Source organism: Cetorhinus maximus, chromosome 10, assembly GCF_964194155.1.
Source record: "Cetorhinus maximus chromosome 10, sCetMax3.hap1.1, whole genome shotgun sequence".
NCBI classification, from domain to species: domain Eukaryota; kingdom Metazoa; phylum Chordata; class Chondrichthyes; order Lamniformes; family Cetorhinidae; genus Cetorhinus; species Cetorhinus maximus.
Genome location: NC_135888.1, coordinates 15,800,707 through 15,820,208, shown reverse-complemented (window position 1 = coordinate 15,820,208; position 19,502 = coordinate 15,800,707). Strand labels below are relative to the sequence as shown.

The following is a 19,502-nucleotide window of genomic DNA, read 5'->3' as shown; positions in this document are numbered from 1 at the left end:
TTACAGAATTAATAATCAGGGTTATAATAGGATTAAGTAATATGGTTTCTGTGGAAGCTCTGCATGCCACAGGACATTAGCGTATGATTTTAGCTGCAACATCAAGCCTAAGAAAAATTTGCGACCAGTTGCTTATGTTCATTCTGTACTTCTCATCCTTGTAAGTGTTTTGACACTTATAATCGTTATATTTGGATAGTAATTAATGTGAAAAGTTTTGCTGTTTTGCCTAATAAAGCTCCATATAAAGAGGATATTCTAAAACTTTTCCAACTTGGGAAATTACTGCACAAATATTTGGTTCCAAATGTCTAGAGATTCCTATTTCTGCTGTACATTTTATTCTATACCTGCTAGCAATGGATGAATAACCTCCCATTAAAATGGGCCAAATGTAAAATATTAAAATTACTATTTGCCATGTAGTTCAATTGGAAGATTAAGGATGTGTTTCTGTTCCAAGTTTCCCTTTCATTATTAGAGAGGGAAGGCAATTGAAAAGTCAAACTTATTATTTGACTCTGATTCCAACAAAAATTCAGATAAACTTAGACCATAGAACATCCCTGTGATGTGAACAGAAGCTGTAAAATTCCATCCTTGATTGAGGAAATACTGTATTTAAGGCCTACCCTGTATTGTCCTAAATGTAGCAGGTAAAAGCTAGTTTTGAATTGCTGGCTCTTAATACGGATGTGTTCTTTCCCACAAACGTGCACCTCAGACTCGGTCTTTCTATTTTCACAAAGAACTGATGAAGAGGACATTAGGGAAACCTACTTATGCATATGAGGCGAGGGAGTTTGTTGTAAGTCTATGTATGGTGACTTGCCATACACCTACCCTGCAGTTATTAGCCCCACTTACACAAGCAATTAAGTCATATGTTGATCTCTTTTCACGCTGACAAATACATGTTTAATTACAATTCTTTGAAATATGTAATACTGAATAGGCTGAACATACGTTACAATGAAATGTAAATAGCATACAGGTATTTTAAAATGTGTTAAAGCTATAAAAGCTTATGACTTGCACAGTTTATAATGCAGAAAACATCAGGAATTATACCCATCAAATCTCATAGAAGAAGTCTTGCACCTTGAAGGAAGGAGTTAAGCCCTATTGAACTCTACTCTGTAATAACTGGCCCAATTTTTAATTTATTTTGTTAAAAACAATTTTGGTGCAAGTTTAATTTTGTTTATTTTTACAAAGGTTAATGGCCTAGAATATTGTTTTCTGGATGCCCTTTGAATTAAAGTAATATGTTTGCATTCCTCCATTGATAGACATTGACAATCAACTGAAACTGCTTGTGTAATGAAATATTAGGTTGGGTCACGGAGGTTATTACCAAATTATAGTTGACTTGAGATTAATTCTGAGCACCTAATCAACTAACAATTTTATTAGATGGTCAATGTAAGGTATCGTGCTAAAATTGCTTCATTTTGGCATAGCACATTAGAAGATCTGCCTGCAGCGCTCTTGCCATAAGGTAAGAGTTTGTGCCTCTGACCTTTCTCAAACCGAGTTCTACTTTTGTCCAGAGACCATGCTTTCCCACAGAAAGGAACTCCAGAAGAATTGCCTTCTTTTTGTGCACTTCCCAGAAACTAATCTCAAAATAGTGTTTGCAAAGAGTAAGAATGGGTAGCTCCTTCGATCAGGTTAACATTTGGCATGTGGAGACCCAAGAAAGGAGAAGGAGAAAGTTAACTCTTAATAATGTCTTTATATTATCTTTGATTGTTGCTGAAGCATTTTCAACAGTTAGAACAGCCACCCTGCTCAGATCAAACTGTAATAAACCACCTTGAACATGTTGATGATGCATATCAGCTGGAACAGTAATAATGACTTGTATTTATTTGGCACTTTTGAATGTAATTAAACATTCAATGGCACTTCACAGAAGCATTATGAGACAAAATTTGACACGGGCCACATGAAGTATTTTGGCAGATGATCAAAAGCTTGGTCTAAGAGATAGGTTTCAAGGGACATCTTGGAGGAGAGAGAGGTGGAGAGGTTTAGGGAGGGTAGTCCAAAGCTTAGGGCCCAAGCAGCTGAAGACATGGCCACCAGTGCTAGAGCAGTTAAAATCAGGGATGCTCAGAAGGCCAGAATTAGAGGATTGCAGATATCTGAGAGTTGTGGGGCTGAAGGAGATTATAGATATAGGGACGTGTCAGGCCATGGAGGCATTTGAAAATAAGGTTGAGAATCTTAAAACAGAGGAATTGTTTAATCAGGAACCACTGTGAGCAGAGGGGTGAGGGGTGAATGAATCTTGATGAAGTTAGGGCACAGGCCGCAGATTAATGGATGATGCCAAGTTTATGGAGGGTAAAATTTGGAAGACTGGTTAGGAATAGTCAAATCGAGAGGGAACAAAGATACGGATGAGGGTTTCAGCAGCAGATGAGCTGAGGCAAGGTACAAAGTTTGGCGATGTTACAGAGGTGGAAATAGGTAATCTTTGTGATGGCACAGATATGTGATCAGAAGCCCATCTTGGAATCAAAAATGGCACCAAGGTCTGGTTCAGCCTTGGACAGTTGGTAGAGAAGGCTGGTATCAGTGGCCAGGGAACAGAGTTTAGCATGGGGACCGGAGATGTTGGCTTTGGTTTTCCCAGTATTGAATTGAACAAAATTTCTGCTCATCCAGTCTTGGATGGCAAATAGTTGCCAATTTAGAGATAGGGGAAGGGTCAAGAGGGGTGGTGGTGGTGAGGTAGAAAATGGTGTTATCAGCATACATTTAGAAAATAACGCTGTGTTTTTGGATGACGTCATTGAGGACAGAACATAAATGAGAAATAGGAGGGGACTGAGGATAGATCCTTGGGGGGTGCCAAAGGTAATGCAGGGGCAGTAAGATAGATGGTCACGTGATTCTCTGGTTAGGATTAGATTTAAAAGAAAGAATGGAACTGGGCATGTCCCATCCAGCTGTAATTTCATTCTTTTTACAGTGAGGTACCTGATGATTTGTTTTAAGAAAAATTATCTCCTGACAAGTTGTAGGAGCCAAATGTATGTTTAAGAAAGAAAGTTAGAATTTAAAAGATAAACTGAAATGTCCATGAGACCTATAATTTGTAATATGCAACTTCACTGGTTTGTGTATTATGGGTTTTTAGACTATAGTTCACAATACCAACCTAATATTATTTGACATTTTTCCCACAAAAGATTGACATGAATTTTATCATGTCTTCAGCTGTTGAAGATAATGAAGTTCAAATTGGAGCAGTTGGTACCCCTTTTTCCTTGTTGAGAAAGCACATAGGTACACCTGATAACGCATATTCATTTGTACCAAGGACAGCTAACACACAAGTTAAAATAAAAACTAAAAGCTACTGCGGATGCTGGAAATCCAAAACAAAAACAGAATTACCTGGAAAAACTCAGCAAGTCTGGCAGCATCGGCGGAGAAGAAATCAGTTAACGTTTCGAGCCTTCATGGCCCTTCGGCAGAACTGCAGCATAGTTTCAACAAGGGAGAAGTATAAATTGGTTTAAGGTGGGTGGGGGGGGTGCGGAAGAGACACATTGAGGGTGTGGTGTGAGCAGATAATCAAAAGATGTCACAGACAAAAGGGTCAAAGAGGTGTTTTGTCTGAGAAAAGTGCTAATTAAGAATGGAAAACAGGATATTCAAAGTACAGCTCTAGTGGGGGTGGGGTGGAAAGACTAAAGGTTTTAGTTTTAGATTTAAAAATAATGGAAATAGGTGGGGAAAGAAGAATCTATATAAATTATTGAAAAAAAAGCGGGTGGGGGGGGAAAAAGAAACGGGGTGGGGATGGGGGGAGGGGGAGTTTAAGATCTAAAGTTGTTGAATTCAATATTCAGCCCAGAGGGCTGTAAAGTGCCTAGTCGGAAGATGAGGTGCTGTTCCTCCAGTTTGCGTTGGGCTTCACTGGAACAATGCAGCAAGCCAAGGACAGACATGTTGGCAAGAGAACAGGGTGGAGTGTTAAAATGGCAAGCGACAGGGAGGTTTGGGTCTTTCTTGTGGACAGACCGCAGGTGTTCTGCAAAGCGGTCGCCCAGTTTGCGTTTGGTCTCTCCAATGTAGAGGAGACCGCATTGGGAGCAACGAATGCAGTAGACTAAGTTAGGGGAAATGCAAGTGAAATGCTGCTTCACTTGAAAGGAGTGTTTGGGCCCTTGGACGGTGAGGAGAGAGGAAGTGAAGGGGCAGGTGTTGCATCTTCTGCGTGGGCATGGGGAGGTGCCATAAGTGGGGGTTGAGGAGTAGGGGGTGATGAAGGAGTGGACCAGGGTGTCCCGGAGGGAACGATCCCTACGGAATGCCGTCAAGGGGGGTGAAGGGCAGATGTGTTTGGTGGTGGCATCATGCTGGAGTTGGCGGAAATGGCGGAGGATGATCCTTTGAATGCGGAGGCTGGTGGGGTGATAAGTGAGGACAAGGGGGACCCTATCATGTTTCTGGGAAGGAGGAGAAGGCGTGAGGGAGGATGCGCGGGATATGGGCCGGACACGGTTGAGGGCCCTGTCAATGACCGTTGATGGAAAACCTCGGTTAAGGAAGAAGGAGGACATGTCAGAGGAGCTGTTTTTGAAGGTAGTGTCATCAGAACAGATGCGACGGAGGCGAAGGAACTGAGAGAATGGGATGGAGTCTTTACAGCAAGCGGGGTGTGAGGAGCTGTAGTCGAGGTAGCTGTGGGAGTCGGTAGGCTTGTAATGGATATTGGTGGACAGTCTATCATCAGAAATTGAGACAGAGAGGTCAAGGAAGGGAGGAGAAGTGTCAGAGATGGACCATGTGAAGATGATGGAGGGGTGGAGATTGGAAGCAAAATTAATAAATTTTTCCAGGTCCCGACGAGAGCATGAAGCAGCACCGAAGTAATCATCGATGTACCGGAGAAAGAGTTGTGGGAGGGGGCCGGAGTAGGACTGGAACAAGGAATGTTCCACATACCCCATAAAGAGACAGGCATAGCTGGGGCCCATGCGGGTACCCATAGCCACACCTTTTATTTGGAGGAAGTGAGAGGAGTTAAAGGAGAAATTGTTCAGTGTGAGAACAAGTTCAGCCAGACGGAGGAGAGTAGTGGTGGATGGGGATTGTTGGGGCCTCTGTTCAAGGAAGAAGCTAAGTTAAAATGGTTGGTATGCGCCATATTCATCAACGTAGGTGAAACCAATTTACATATCTGAGAAAATAATTTCATTTATTAAGGAACATAGGTCCCAAAGTATGAAAAAGCAGGTATTATTGAAAGACAGGTATAAAAGAAAGTGATGTGAAGCGGTAAAGGATGGAAATGTAGAATTGCATATAAATTACAGCACAGGAACAAATTGTTTGCTCAACTGTTCTATGCTAGTGTTCAGGTTCCACACACCACCACCTACCTTACTTCATCTACCCTTATCAGTATATGCTTCTGTTCCTTTCTCTGCTTTGTATTTATCTAGCTTCCCTTTCAATACGTGTATGCTATTCACTTCTCCTACTCCATATGGTAGTAAGTTCTGTATTCTAACTATTCTCTGGGTAAAGAAATTTCTCCTAAGTTCATTATTGAATTTAATAATAACTGCCTTATACTTATGGTCCCTAGTTTTGTACTCCCCCATAAATGGAAACAGCCTTGTCTACCCTATCAAACCCCTTCATGATTTCAAAGACCCTGAATTGATCAAAGGGCCTAACTCCTTACTGTAGATCAGGACAATGAATCATATGTTATACATAATCAATTTTACAGCTTTGGAGACAGAATTTAAATTTCTGCATTCCATTCCCTACTTCCCCCCAGCCCCCAACTCCTCAAACATTCAGACTTAGGTTAAAATGCTCCAGAAGGGCTTGTGCAAGTGCTTGTGTTGCATTTTGCTGAGGTAAAATGACCATTACACTGCATAGTCCCACCTTAACCTTAACGAGCTGGTACCACCAGTAACTAGAAGCTTCTGGTTTGAGATTGGGCTACAGCATGAGAGGAGACACTATCCAAAATAGCTAACTTACTATTGAAGAGAGATAAGGAAATAGTAAAGGCTGATTGGAGCAGCATCATCTTGTGTTTGTTTTACTTGCATCTAGAACCAGGAAGCAACAGCACAGAACAGAAGGCATGGTTTTGCTGTTATTAATTATTTTCAGTGCTATATGATTTTTCTGATGAAAAATACCAAAATAGAAATTCTGCAGATCAGTCCCAGTAATGCAAGGACACAGAAACAATAACTGAAGAGATTGTTTCCTTCTCTGGTATCACCAGGGCATCATCTTTGCATTATATATGAGTTAACCTCATAATTATTGCTAATAGGCAAATGTTGCACAAGATGTACAATTTAAGAAAAAATACACTAAAGTTGCAACACAAGCCTAAAATGCATCACAAACATGTATCTTTTTAAGAAGGATTTTGAAGAGATCTCTATATCCAAACCTTTTTTAAAATTTTTAATTCTAGCTCTGCCATGTGCGATTTACTATAATAAGGTTAACCTATTTGTGTAAGTGGGGTTACTGACTAGAATTCACAATAACACATGGACTTGCTGCTTCATTGTTATGTGTTATTGCATCTTGTGGCTCCAAATCCCATCATAATTATCTGTAGAGTAGATGCTTGCTAATGCTGTATTGAGGAGCATATGCAGGCTGAATACAATAAACCATAAGACTGTGATTTTGTGTTTCTCGTTGTTAGTTGTTAAAAGCTATAAGATCATTCTTGCTTGTTAGAAGATAAACTATTTAAATAAACTAAATTCAAATCAGTGTTGTACTAAATTAATGTTCCCAAGTTATGGCCTCATTAGCATGCTTTCATAGGTAGTTATATTATTGGATAGAAAATGTGCATATTTTAAATCCATTCTGGAAGTGTAAGATGCTATACTATAATATGGTAGGACATGGTCTCACCTCTTTGAATGCCTATGTGTTTAAAATCTCCTTCTCAACCATGTAATCGGTATCGAATAGTGTATAGTCAGTTTCTCGCAGAAAAGAATGGAAAACAGGCATTTCACCTTCGGACTCAGATACATACAGCCGAGGAGTTGGTCACCATGCTTCTGCGTACTAGGGAATAGGGCTAAACATGGAGCATCAAAAGAGGGGGAGAAAGAATCAACTTCCTCTTTCACTTAAAACATATTTATTGTAAGACCTATATAAATTTTAGACAGTTAATGCAAAAAAAAAGAGAAAATAAATTCTCAGCAAATCTCTACCTTGACAATAATATTGTAAAACTTGTACCACATGATCACTGTTTTAGATTTGAATAAATCAGCCTGATGATGAGGACTAAAATGTGACTTTTTAAATCAGTGTTTCCTTCTCTTCTCAACGCATTGATTCCTTGTTGGATGTCAGTACCTCTCTAGTACTTTGTCCAAATGAACATTGAGCCCTGATTATGAGAGGTGGCAACAAAATCATCAGCTTGTTTTTATATAGCGCCTTTATATAGCCCCTTTAATGTAGCAGAATGTTCCAAGGCGGTTCACAGAAGCAAATATCAAACAAAAGTTGACACTGAGCCAACGTGAGATTTCAGGATAGGTGGCAGCAAGCTGTTTGATTATGGAGGTCAGCACGGTTGAGCCCAATTCTATCCTCACCCCCTTGGAAACACATAACCCATCAAAACAGGGATTGCTGGATAACCTGGACATAACAACCTCCTTAACTCACAGGTGGTGAGGCTAATTGGCATATATTACTGCACCAGTTCAGATTAACTAGCGCAGATCGTCTTGAATCCCACATATAGTTTTCCTATTTTGCTATTGTAGAAAAATACATCAATTTGAAAGGCTTTGTGTTGAAGGTTATGTAAATCTGTAATTCACAGTAAATAATATTTTACAATGTAGGCATGTTAACTGAGTAATTTACCACAATACAAAATAATGAAATTGAGAAGCTAATGTGCATTGAAGTGGCTGCTTGCTTGAGAGTTAGGATGCTTAATGTATTTTACATGTGAGCATATCCTGCAAATGAGTTAAAGAAGAAAATTAGTCACACTTACTGTGGGGAACATGCCTAGCACCTTTGTGAGAGTGTTCGGCAGCAGCGGGGTGAGGAGGCACTGGAGCCCTGATATGTCCCACTCTGGTTGGGGTGGGCCATGCGCGAAGAGAGTCCATGTACAATTTGCACAAACCAAAGCTCTTCTCTCATTTTCAGGAGAAGAATGCTCATAATGCAACAGGGTGTGTGAGGACTGGTGGCGGCCAGGCGCAGTTAGCCATTCTCAGCCAGTTTGAGCAGGAGGCCCTGGATTTGGAGTGGTGCCATGCGCCCAGGTCCACTGGTGTCGGTGTGCCTGGGGTGCCACAGAAAGGTATGTATGCCCAGCAGTGAGGTCAGCATTGTTCTCCCAACAACCATAGCACTGCTGAAAATTAAGTGATTTAATTTTGCAACACGGCTTGATTATTGCTTATGGAAGGATGAGCGCATAATGATCTGGGGGACAGGGATGCACTTTGTCATTGTCTGCACATTAACTGATACAATGTCCTTGTTCTTCCTTTCAGTATCAGTGGAGCAGGGCCAGGAGGAGGAGCAGCAGAGGCCCCCCCCACCCCCTCTCTCACCTGAGGGCCCTGAAGTCTCACCAGCATCACACCATCTCTGCCAGGCAGGCACCAGCGCAGATACACAGCGGTGAGGGCACTTCACAGTTGTTGGAGGAGCTGGCAGAGACAGAGACCCATGGCACCAGCAGTCAGAGGACTGCAGGGGACCAGGCACATGCTCAGTCGGTGCCTGATGATGTGCCTCTGGAGTCATCCGTAATGCAGCAGGGGCAGGAAATGCGGCCGGGTGTGCGGGACCATCTGGGGGAGATACATGAGGCTGTACTTGGCTTGGTCTCCGTGGTGGAGGAGTCTGCGCGGACAATCGCTGAAGCAATAAGCCACATGTCTGAGTACAATGCGTCCTCCATAGAGAGAGTGGTGACTCTTGTGAAGAGCCTCCTCCAGAAGACCCATCAGGGCATCCTGGGGATGCGCTCTGACCAGCAAGCCCTCACATCGGCATTGATCTCAGCTGGTCAGTGCCAGTGTGGAAGATGGTGTGGGCACCAAGTTTCCCAGCTCGGTGCCCATCCCTCCACAGTGAGCAGGGAGATCTAAGCGACCTCACATCGGCACAGCGGCTGCCTGTCGTCTCTGCGGGCACCTCTCAGGACGCTCCAGATGAGGGCGGCAGCTCCTCTGCCAGTGACTGTAGCATCCGGTGAGGCTGCGACGACTGGGGTGATGTCAGCTGTGGAACTGGCAGATCCCTCCCAGGCGCGGCCAGCACAAGCCCCACGAGCCAGAGGATGACCGCCAAGGTCATTGAGGCCAGCAGGACAGCAGAGTCAGCAGGCTGTCTCACAAGCCACTCCCAGCGATGGGGCAGCACTAATACGTAGCACCCGGAAATGTAAACATAAGGCACCTTAGGCACACCACGGGTTTCTCACTGGTGCTTTTGTGTTGGCCTGAGATGAGGCCTTTATGATTTGCTTTGAATTGGAACACCCTTGTCATTCTGTTTCATTAAGTTTCTTTGCTTGCGATATTAAATTCAAGCATGTGACCATGGCTGAGGGTGCTTCTTTTCTTCATGTGTATGGTTTCCAAAAATGCTAGGAGTGCTTTGTGGGACATTCAGCTTTATTAACAAGACCCTTAGTTACTGTTCCTAACCTGGCAAATTTTGCACTTAGGTATCGAGCATGGAGCCTACAGCCCAGGCTTGTCTTGGAGGTCCATTTGTGATGTGCTAGCTGAAGGTTCGTTGGATTAAAGCCTCCCGGGTGTCCCTACCTCCCTGCAGTATGCCCGGGTCAGCGTTTACCCCCTCAGCATTTCCCTGTGTATGCTCATCCTTGGACTCACTGCTGGACTCATCGTGTGCAGCCGCAGCCACTGCGCGACGTCTTCGTCATCCACTGCGTCCCCCCTTTTCAACGCAAGATTGTGGAGAGCGCAGCATAATAACTATGAGCAGGAGTGGGCAATTCAGCCCCTCGAGCCTGCCCCGCCATTCAATACGATCATGGCTGATCTCATTTCGGCCTCAGCTCCAATTTCCCACCCTCTCCCCATAACCTTTCAACCCGTTACTAATTAAAAATCTGTCTATCTATCTCCTTAAATTTATTCAGCGTCCTGACATCCACTGCACTGAGGTAGTGAATTCCACAGATTCACGACCCTTTGAGAAAAGTAATTCCTCCTCATCTCTGATTTAAATCTACCACCCCTTAGCCTAAAACTATGGTCTCTCATTCTAGAATGCCCCACAAGGGGAAACATCCGCTCCACGCCTACTTTGTCTATCCCTTTTAGCATCTTATATTCCTCAATTAGATCTCCTCTCATCAAACATGCAACCACTATCACTGAGACATAATCTAGGGGATACTGGAGTGCGCCCCCTGAGCGGTCCAGGCATCGGAAGCACATCTTGAGAAGACTGATGGTTCTCTCCACCACAGCCCTTGTGGAGGCGTGGCACCTATTGTACCGCTGCTCAGCATCTATTCTTGGATGGCAGAGGGGCATCATGTGCCACCTTCTGAGGGAATAGCCCTTGTCACCCAGCAGCCATCCATCCAGCCGGGCTGGAGCACTGAAGAGCCTCGGCACCTGGGAACGTCTCAGGATGTAAGCGTCGTGGGAGCTGCCTGGGTACCTTGCACAGACTTGTAAAATCAGCATCCTGTGATCACACACTATCTGTACGTTCATGGAGTGGAAGCCCTTCCTGTTGACAAAGGCACCAGGCTCACTTGATGGCCGCGTGTGCAGTCTATTGCATGCTAGATGCGAGGGAAGCCAGCAATCGCTGCAAAGCCTCTGGCTCGCTGTGTCTGGCTTGCCTGGTCCCAATGGAAGTGGATGAAGGTCAATGCACGCCTAAACAGAGCATCTATAACCTGCTTGACACAAGTTTGGACAGCTGATTGGGAGATGCCGCAAAGATCACCCACCAACCCCTGGAAGGAGCCAGAGGCATAGAAGTTGAGGGCAGCTACGACCTTTAGAGCCACTGGCATGGGGTGTCCACCCACACAGTTAGCAGAGATCTCAGGCCCAATCATCTGACAGATATAGTTGATTGTCTCCCTTGAGAAATGGAGCCTCCTTCGGCAGTGCGCCTCAGACATATTGCAGTAGCTGCTTCACCGCCTGTATACCCTGGCAGCAGGATGATGGCGTCTTCTGTGGCCCCTTCCGCCTTGGTCCATCTCTTGGCCCTGCGCCTCTTGTGCCTGTGCCTGTCCTCCCAAAGGTGGCTCGCCTGGAGACTGAATGTGCACTCCTGTCCTCCTCCCCCTCCTAACCCTCCCTTCCTCCTCAGAGGACAGTTCAGCTCCCATTCCCAGGCTATGGGAAGGCTTCCTGAAAGCTGCAGGCCCAGAAAAGATTGCTCACTGCAGAGTGCTGACCTGAAGGTTGAGTCCAGACAAAGCAGCTGGTATGCGTTTTGAAGTATTGCAGATCACATAGGCAAGTTTCAATAACTTTGAAAAATCAATACTTGAGAGAGCAGACTCACGACCCCAGTGAGCCCTCTTATCCCGCCCGTGGATGAGGTTTATACAAATGTGTCTTACCCGCCTGCCCTTTGCGCCCGTACGCTGACCTGAAGATTGCACGTGTGCTGAAAAATCGGCGTCAGTTGGTGAGTCAAGGGCCTTAAGTGGCCCATTAATTAATGGCGGGCGTGCAGCAGATATCACCACGCACCCACCCAATGAAATATCATGATGGCGTGCGGTGGCGTCGGGACGCTCGCCCGCATGCCAACAGGAAAATTCTGCCCCAGATCCCTACGTGATATAGGGTTTCAGGAGAGGAGTGAAAACCTGAGTGAAATCTGCTTCACTGGTTCTATTTATTTTCATGCACAGGAAAAATTCAATTTTTGATCAATTACTGAAGTTCTTCTAGGAGGGTGGATTTCGAATACCAGTGATTCAGTATTAGGCTCAGGATCATGGAATGATGATTCTGGACTAGTGGTATAAAAATCTTTCATTAGGCTGCTGTATGTGTGTTATGTAAAATGTGTTTTGACAATCATGTCAGCTACTCGTGGGTGTTAGTCCTTAATGCAGTACATGTTGGAATTAAACTCTCAGTCGCATGAAGACACTCATGGGCTGGATTTTCGGTCTGGTGTCAGGACCCCAACATCAGGATAATTTCTGGACCAAGCCCACACCACAACGGAAGTAGACCCCTGATGAGATTTTCAAAGAGGGCAGGCTTGCCACCCAAGTAAGGATGACGGGCAAGCTCTCTACACTGAAGGGCCAACAGGAGGCTCTCCACCACTGAGAAAACAGCACCCTGCCAACGCAGATAAGAGAGAGAGCACCTCAGGATGCAAGTGCTCACTCAGCACTTAAATAATTTTTAAAATAAAAATGTCCCCAGCTGAAGACCACACAGGGTAAGCTATGGCCATTTAGAAGTCGTGGGGATGGAGGACTTGAAGCCCTATTGAAGCGCTGGCCTCCCCTCTCGGTCAGTGCAGGAGAGGGACCTTAATAAACCCCCTAATTACTTCCATTGGCTACCTGCTGCTTGTGGACAGGAAGCCGTTTCACCACTGGTCTGGGTTTTTTGAAACAGGCTGAGACAAGTCTGTGATGGCAAACCGGATAGTGGTGGGAAATTCCAGGCCCACCTACTTCCTGCCCTGCTACCATCAGGCTTCAATAATTCAGCCCCTAATGGTTGATGTGGAAAATGAAAAATATATTGGTATGCAGCAAGATTACTCTTTCTTCTTAAAAACACAGTTTACCATGCACATTCTATTTGAAATTTGTCCCATTAGACACACTAAGTAGAGCCCAATGCCATCAGGAAAATGCCAAGGAGCTCCCTCCATCCACCCCCCACCACCCTCAAACAATTTATTCGTATGAGGCTGGGGTAGAGGCACAATATTGATGCTTTATTTTGCATTCAACTTATGCTGCATCTGACCTGGAAATAATTGATGCTGATGCTGTGTGCTTAAAATGGAAAGTTTAATTTCCCAGTATGAATATGCCACTCTTTAGGAGAGCAGAACAAAAATTACCATGGACATAAATTTAAGTGGGTGAGGGGACATGGGAAAAAGACTATTTGTAAAGAAGCCTTGCCTGAGTTTTATATGAAGAAGGAGATGTTAATAAGTGTTTTGCTGTTGTTTTAGGGAAATTTTCTATGCATGGGTTAGAGATAATGGGGGTTTGGGTCAAATATTAAAGATCTGTGGGCAGCTGAGCTAAGCTCATGATAGCAGAGTGTTTTTTAGATATTGCAGGCAGTACCAATTCAGCGTGTTACTCAGTTTTGCCTGCGGCCACATAAATGGCTCAAAGTGAGATATAAAGCTGCTTCCAAGAAAAATAAAGAGTATTTACTTTATTTAAATCAAATTAAAAGTGACTTGGGCAGGCAAAAGTACATAAGATAAAAGCAAAAAACTGCGGATGCTGGAAATCCAAAACAAAAATAAAAATACCTGGAAAAACTCAGCAGGTCTGACAGCATCTGCGGAGAGGAATACAGTTAACGTTTTGAGTCCATGTGACTCTTCAACAGAACTAAGGAAAAATAGAAAATAGGTGAAATATAAGCTGGTTTAAGGGGGATTGGGACAAGTAGAGCTGGATAGAGGGTCAGTGATAGGTGGAGATTGCCAAAAGATGGCATAGACAAAAGGACAAAGTACATATTCCATCTTGTTAATTGGCCACTGAAATATAACTCCAGCAGACTGAAATTGAGTCTTCAGTTTATATTGAGCCATTTCTGCTTTACAGTATATGTAAATCAGTAGGACATGGTCCTTGAAAGGGTATGGCTAATTCAAACTACAGGGCTCCCTCTGATTTCTATGGAAAAAGAATGAAGTCATCCTTTATGAAAATATTGAGATCATCTACTTAATACCATGCCAGAAATCTGAAAAGCCCAGCCAACAATAAATTACAATCAGACTTAAGATAATGAATAACATTTGTGAAGAGTTAGGATTGAATGCAGCCAGCACAAGCACCAAACTGGGTGTGATGGAGTACATAAGGAATTCAAGTTAACTTGCCTTCCTTTTGGGAATTACTTCACCTGGGACTTCGTGTAGATCCCTGAACCTAATGGGGAATTGGGAGCACATGTCAATATTTTGATCTTCTAATTTAAAATCCACATAATTGGATACCTACGCTGTTCCTATTTATAAAAGGAGATCTAAGAACATGTATCTACCCATGTTTTCATCAGAGGAATGATGGTGCAGGGAAACAGAGGGAGAAATCTAAAGAGGAATGAAAAACAAAAATTGAAATGATACAGTTGACAGTGTACTCTGTAACCTTTAAGAAGGCATGCTGATATGGATTCTGCTTTTGGGACATTAATGAACAACTCTGGATTTTGTAGCCGAGAGAGGATTTTAGATAAGAAATAAACTCATTGTTGAAAAGTAATTGCAAAACTTAGGATAATATGCAACTTACTTAAGGTTGCTGCTTGTCCTAGGGCTGCTTTGTAAACGCAGCCTTTTTTCCCCTAAAGTAAGGCACTAACATTATAATATTTTACAATAATATTAGCCGTATTTGAGCCTTACATGAAAGGAGAATTTATCATTTTAATTTAAATGTTCTAATGAAGCTTATCAAGTTTTGAATCCAGAATAAATGCTTTGTGTTCAATGCACAGTTTTCTAATACCAGAAGGATATACACAGTGTAATGTAACATTTTTAGTTTATAATTTTGTGAAACTTTGCAACACATTTTTCAATTCATTCATTCTCAGAATGACAGACGTCACTGGCTCGGCTAGAGTTTATTGCCCATCCCTGGTTGCATTGATTTCATTTCTATTCTGTTTTTTTTATTTTGTTATGTATAGTTTTGATTTTTTTCTGGTTTTGTTTTAAATATCTGAGCCTTTTATTATTTTGACTGAAAGTCTCATTTGAATAATCCATATACTAAGATTGCCAGTTTGAAAAGCTTAACAGCATTTGTTTTATTCAATTGAACCCTATTTAGTATAGTTAGTGTTTGACATACAAAAAAAAACTACTCTGGTTTTTCAGTTTCTTGTTTATAATTAAATGGTTCCACCCCAAAAGGAATAAGCATACTTTTCCATTTGAAACTTTTTAAAGCATATTAACAGAATTTTTAAAATACTAGAATTTAGTTCAGCTAAAGTTCGATTTTAAAATGCCATATAATTTTTCCACAGAATCTGAGATACATAGTGCATTAAATGTGAAGCTTTCATGTTTGTGTTGTGCAAAGCAGTTTATGTCTGTTAGAAAAGCATATGTTGCATCTTCATTCTTCTGGACTGAGGTTCATAAGGTCGCCATTCTGTTATGTCATTGGAATGTAAATAATATAATTTTGACAATAATGTTCATGACAACCAAAGAAATAGTCTTTGTATGTAATTAATATATGTTGGCTTTCATTAGTGGCACCAGTTTAAAACTATGCATCACTGACTATAGGACATGAGAAACAAATGCTGTCCAGCCCATCCATCTCAAAACACTGATGTTTGTGAAGCACACTGAAAGAATAACTTAAATTCCTCTTTGATTGCTGCATTACTTATTAATCCAGTGCAGTCAAAGTAAAACAGTGTTACTGACAGAACGTAGCTCTAGAAGTTAAGTGTTTGACAGTAAAATGAAAGTTTGAAGTAAGCTTTTATACCCTCAGCTGCCCATTACACAATTTTGCTTGACTCTGTTCATTAAATGTCTCTAGCTTTTAACCAAACTGGTGAATGGAACATTATACGCTCCATCATTGTTTGACTTGGTTAGTTAGAGTGGCACTCATTGTTGTCTGATTGCAAAGCAACATTGGAAATATCCATAGACTTGCATTTCAGCAATGGTTAGAACATCAAATAAACTGTTTTACATTTTTGAATATTTTTTCATAGCTGGAAAAGACTGTGCCTGTCTCACGTACGCCTGTGGACTAGAAAAACTGAGACACACCAGTGTAAAAATATCCTCATTCCAGTAATTTATACTTGTAAGTTTAAAATTGCTGCAAGAGCACATTGTCATGGAATGTCTCAGTCTACAGGCTCCTAATCAATCATCACATAATCTGATACTTTGCCATTGGTCAGACCATTGGTAGTGCATTACAAATTGACACTTCATTTCTTATCCAAGACAACACATGTCTTGATGGTGCACTTTGAAGGACAATATAGAAATGACCAAAAATGAGAAGAGCAAGCTCTCTGGAATTTAAACTTTGTTGTATTGTCCTTGCAGCACAGTATGGAATAGAGGAATAAATAATAGGAAAGAATATAATTTTTATATTTCACTGGCAAGGATCACTCCGTAGTTCACACGTGGCAAAGAAGCAAATAAGTAGCTGTTCCTAATTAGTGATCTATAAATAGCTATTGTGCATTTTCTATAAAGCATTCTGTTGGGTATATTAAATGCTGAAGGCAGGTGAATTACTTAATGATATGGGACGAATCTACTGTAACACCAGAATAGTGGTTGTGACAGAGGGGAATATGTGGACTGAGATACCAGTTGCATTTCACTAATAAACTTATATCAGAATAAATTTGCAGTTGTATTAGCACCTGCCAGAAATACCTGAGAGAATATCTGCTTTGTGAATTGGATTTATGGATTGTAAGTATGTAGAGAGATGTTATTTGATTTGCAGTGTGTGATGGTTTCTGGGCCACTAAGAGGATGAAAATATGCCAGTGAATGCAAGGATGTAAGTTAGATTGATGTCTTGGAATCGTGCTTGGCTTACGCTTCAGGGGTACAGGTAGAAACTTTACAGAGTCATGTCTCTGAAGCTAAAATGGGTTGGACAGAGTCCACAATAGAGTGGATTGTACATGGTTTGTAATAGGATAAACATAATGGACTAACTGTTCCTTGCTTTCCTCATGTTCCTATATTACACTGTTTAAACTATACACTGATGTTGTACAGCTTTTAGTTTTACTGTACAGAAATATTGTAGTTTTCACATCCTCATCTGATGCATTTTAAGATGGCTTCCTTATGAACCAGGTTCAATAACGTTCACAATGTTGATTCAGTACAGATAATTCTTATGAAGAATTTAAAAATGAGTATTCGTTTCCTATTGATTGTCCCTTGTTTTTTTTTCTCTTTCCACCTTTCCTCTTCAATTTCACGTGAAGCTTTCTCTCAGACTGGTAAGCAATGTGGCATTTTGTGTGTCCATTCGAGTTCTAATATGATTTACCAATCTTGTCAACAATTTGTGAAATTAATTGTGACAATTTTTTGTTGTCTTTTGTACATGTTTGTTCTGTCAGAAAACTTTGAATACACAAGTCTGGAATTTAACTGAGGTGATCATGGTATCTTCGTATTAATCAAAACTTTAATTAATTAACATTTATGCAATTAAAAGTGCGACATTTTTTCTATTGATCTTTATACGCCTGCTAATAAACTAAATAATTTGTATGTATTTTGTGTGGTAACTTCAAGTGTAACCAAACAAATTTGCTAATGTTCTGTCTTTTTTTATATTCTTTCACGGGATGTGAACATTACTGGCTAGGCCAGCATTTATTGTCCATCCCGAATTGTCCTTGAGAAAGTGATGGTGAAACCCCTTGAACCGCTGTGGTCCATGTGGTTTAGGTACACCCAGTGCTGCAGGCATATTAGTACAGGTGGCCTATATTGAAATTGGATCATCACGGAATATTTTCTATATTCCAAGGTCACAGTACATGCAGGTATTGAGAAAACCAGGGTGCTTATGACTTAAACGTTTGTTCCATGAAGGCAGAGCAGCTGATGTTGTGGTGTGTTGCTGGGCCTACGATCACATAAATCCTTTGCCCTGTCACTGATGGACCTTTGAGAAGCCCTCCATACCTTGTTTATATTCATCATAATATTCATAATTTGTCACTGAATAATACTGGCAACTTATATTTTCCTGTTAAAGTTGAAAAATATTTTAAAATCTTCCTTAATAAACTAGGTTAGCCTTTCTCTCTTATTTTGTACAATGAGGAAAGTACACCTCCCTTAATATCAATGATTGAATTGAGAAATTTGTGCTGTGGATTCACCCTCAAAGAAGGAATGATGAGATTGCTAAAATCATATATATTTGAGGAGACTGTGCTGAATTTTCTTTGGGGTGAAACCAAAGCCAAAGGTGAACTTAGGAAAGCTAGAAGGGATTCTACAGCTTTGAGACTTAATGAATAACAGGGTTCTAAAATCCCTGTGCAGTCAAGTGGAGCAAATAAATATTAAAATTCATGGTAAAGTTAAATATTCAACCTAAATAAAAAGCTTCTTCAGCTCAGTGTTAAATGATTCTTTATCATAGTTTTGAATAAATCCAGTCTTCTAGATTTTGTGAGGAAATGCTAGAACACATCGTACCTCCCTGTACTCCATTTAAATAATCCTATGAGCACTGAAACCCAGAGTTCTGAAGGAGATAGCTGAAGAGATAGTGGAGGCGTTAGTGGTGATCTTTCAGGAATCACTCGAGTCAGGGAGGGTCCCAGAGGACTGGAAAATCGCTAATGTAACCCCCCTGTTTAAGAAGGGAGTGAGGCAAAAGACGGGAAATTACAGGCCGATTAGCCTGACCTCGGGCGTTGGTAAGATTTTAGAGTCCATTATTAAAGATGAGATTTCAGAATACTTGGAAGTGCATGGTAAAATTGGGCAAAGTCAGCATGGTTTTATCAAGGGGAGGTCATGCCTGACAAATCTGTTAGAATTCTTTGAGGAGGTAACAAGTAGGTTAGACAAAGGAGAGCCAATGGATGTTATCTACTTGGACTTCCAGAAGGCCTTTGACAAAGTGCTGCACAGGAGGCTGCTCAATAAGATAAGAGCCCATGATGTTAGAGGCAAGGTACTAGCATGGATAGAAGATTGGCTGTCTGGCAGGAGGCAGAGAGTGGGGATAAGGGGGTCCTTCTCAGGATGGCGGCCAGTGACTAGTGGAGTTCCGCAGGGGTCAGTGTTGGGACCACAACTTTTCACTTTATACATTAATGATCTAGATGAAGGAACTGAGGGCATCCTGGCTAAGTTTGCAGATGATACAAAGATAGGTGGAGGGACAGGTAGTATTGAGGAAGCGGGAGGCTGCAGAAGGATTTGGACAGGTTAGGAGAATGGGCAAAGAAGTGGCAGATGGAATACAACGTGGGTAAGTGTGAGGTCATGCACTTTGGTAGGAAGAATAGAGGCATAGACTATTTTCTAAATGGGGAGAGAATTCAGAAATCTGGAGTGCAAAGGGACTTGGGAGTCTTAGTCCAGGATTCTCTTAAGGTTAACTTGCAGGTTGAGTCGGTAGTTAGGAAGGCAAATGCAAAGTTGGCATTTATTTTGAGAGGACTAGAATATAAAAGCAGGGATGTGCTGCTGAGGCT

The 19,502-nt window shown here is 41.8% G+C and overlaps 1 protein-coding gene across 7 annotated transcripts in view; it reads left to right on the top strand.

Moving 5' to 3' along the window:
- Positions 1–19,502, top strand: part of fnbp1b (formin binding protein 1b) — a 275,894-nt gene that overhangs the window by 207,476 nt on the left and 48,916 nt on the right. The window contains exon 11 of one of the 7 annotated variants that reach the window (XM_078550046.1): positions 725–808. The exons of the other annotated variants lie outside the window; for them this stretch is intronic. Coding sequence (XP_078406172.1) covers positions 725–808 — 84 coding nt within the window. The remainder of the gene's footprint in view (positions 1–724; positions 809–19,502) is intronic. 7 annotated transcript variants of the gene reach the window in all.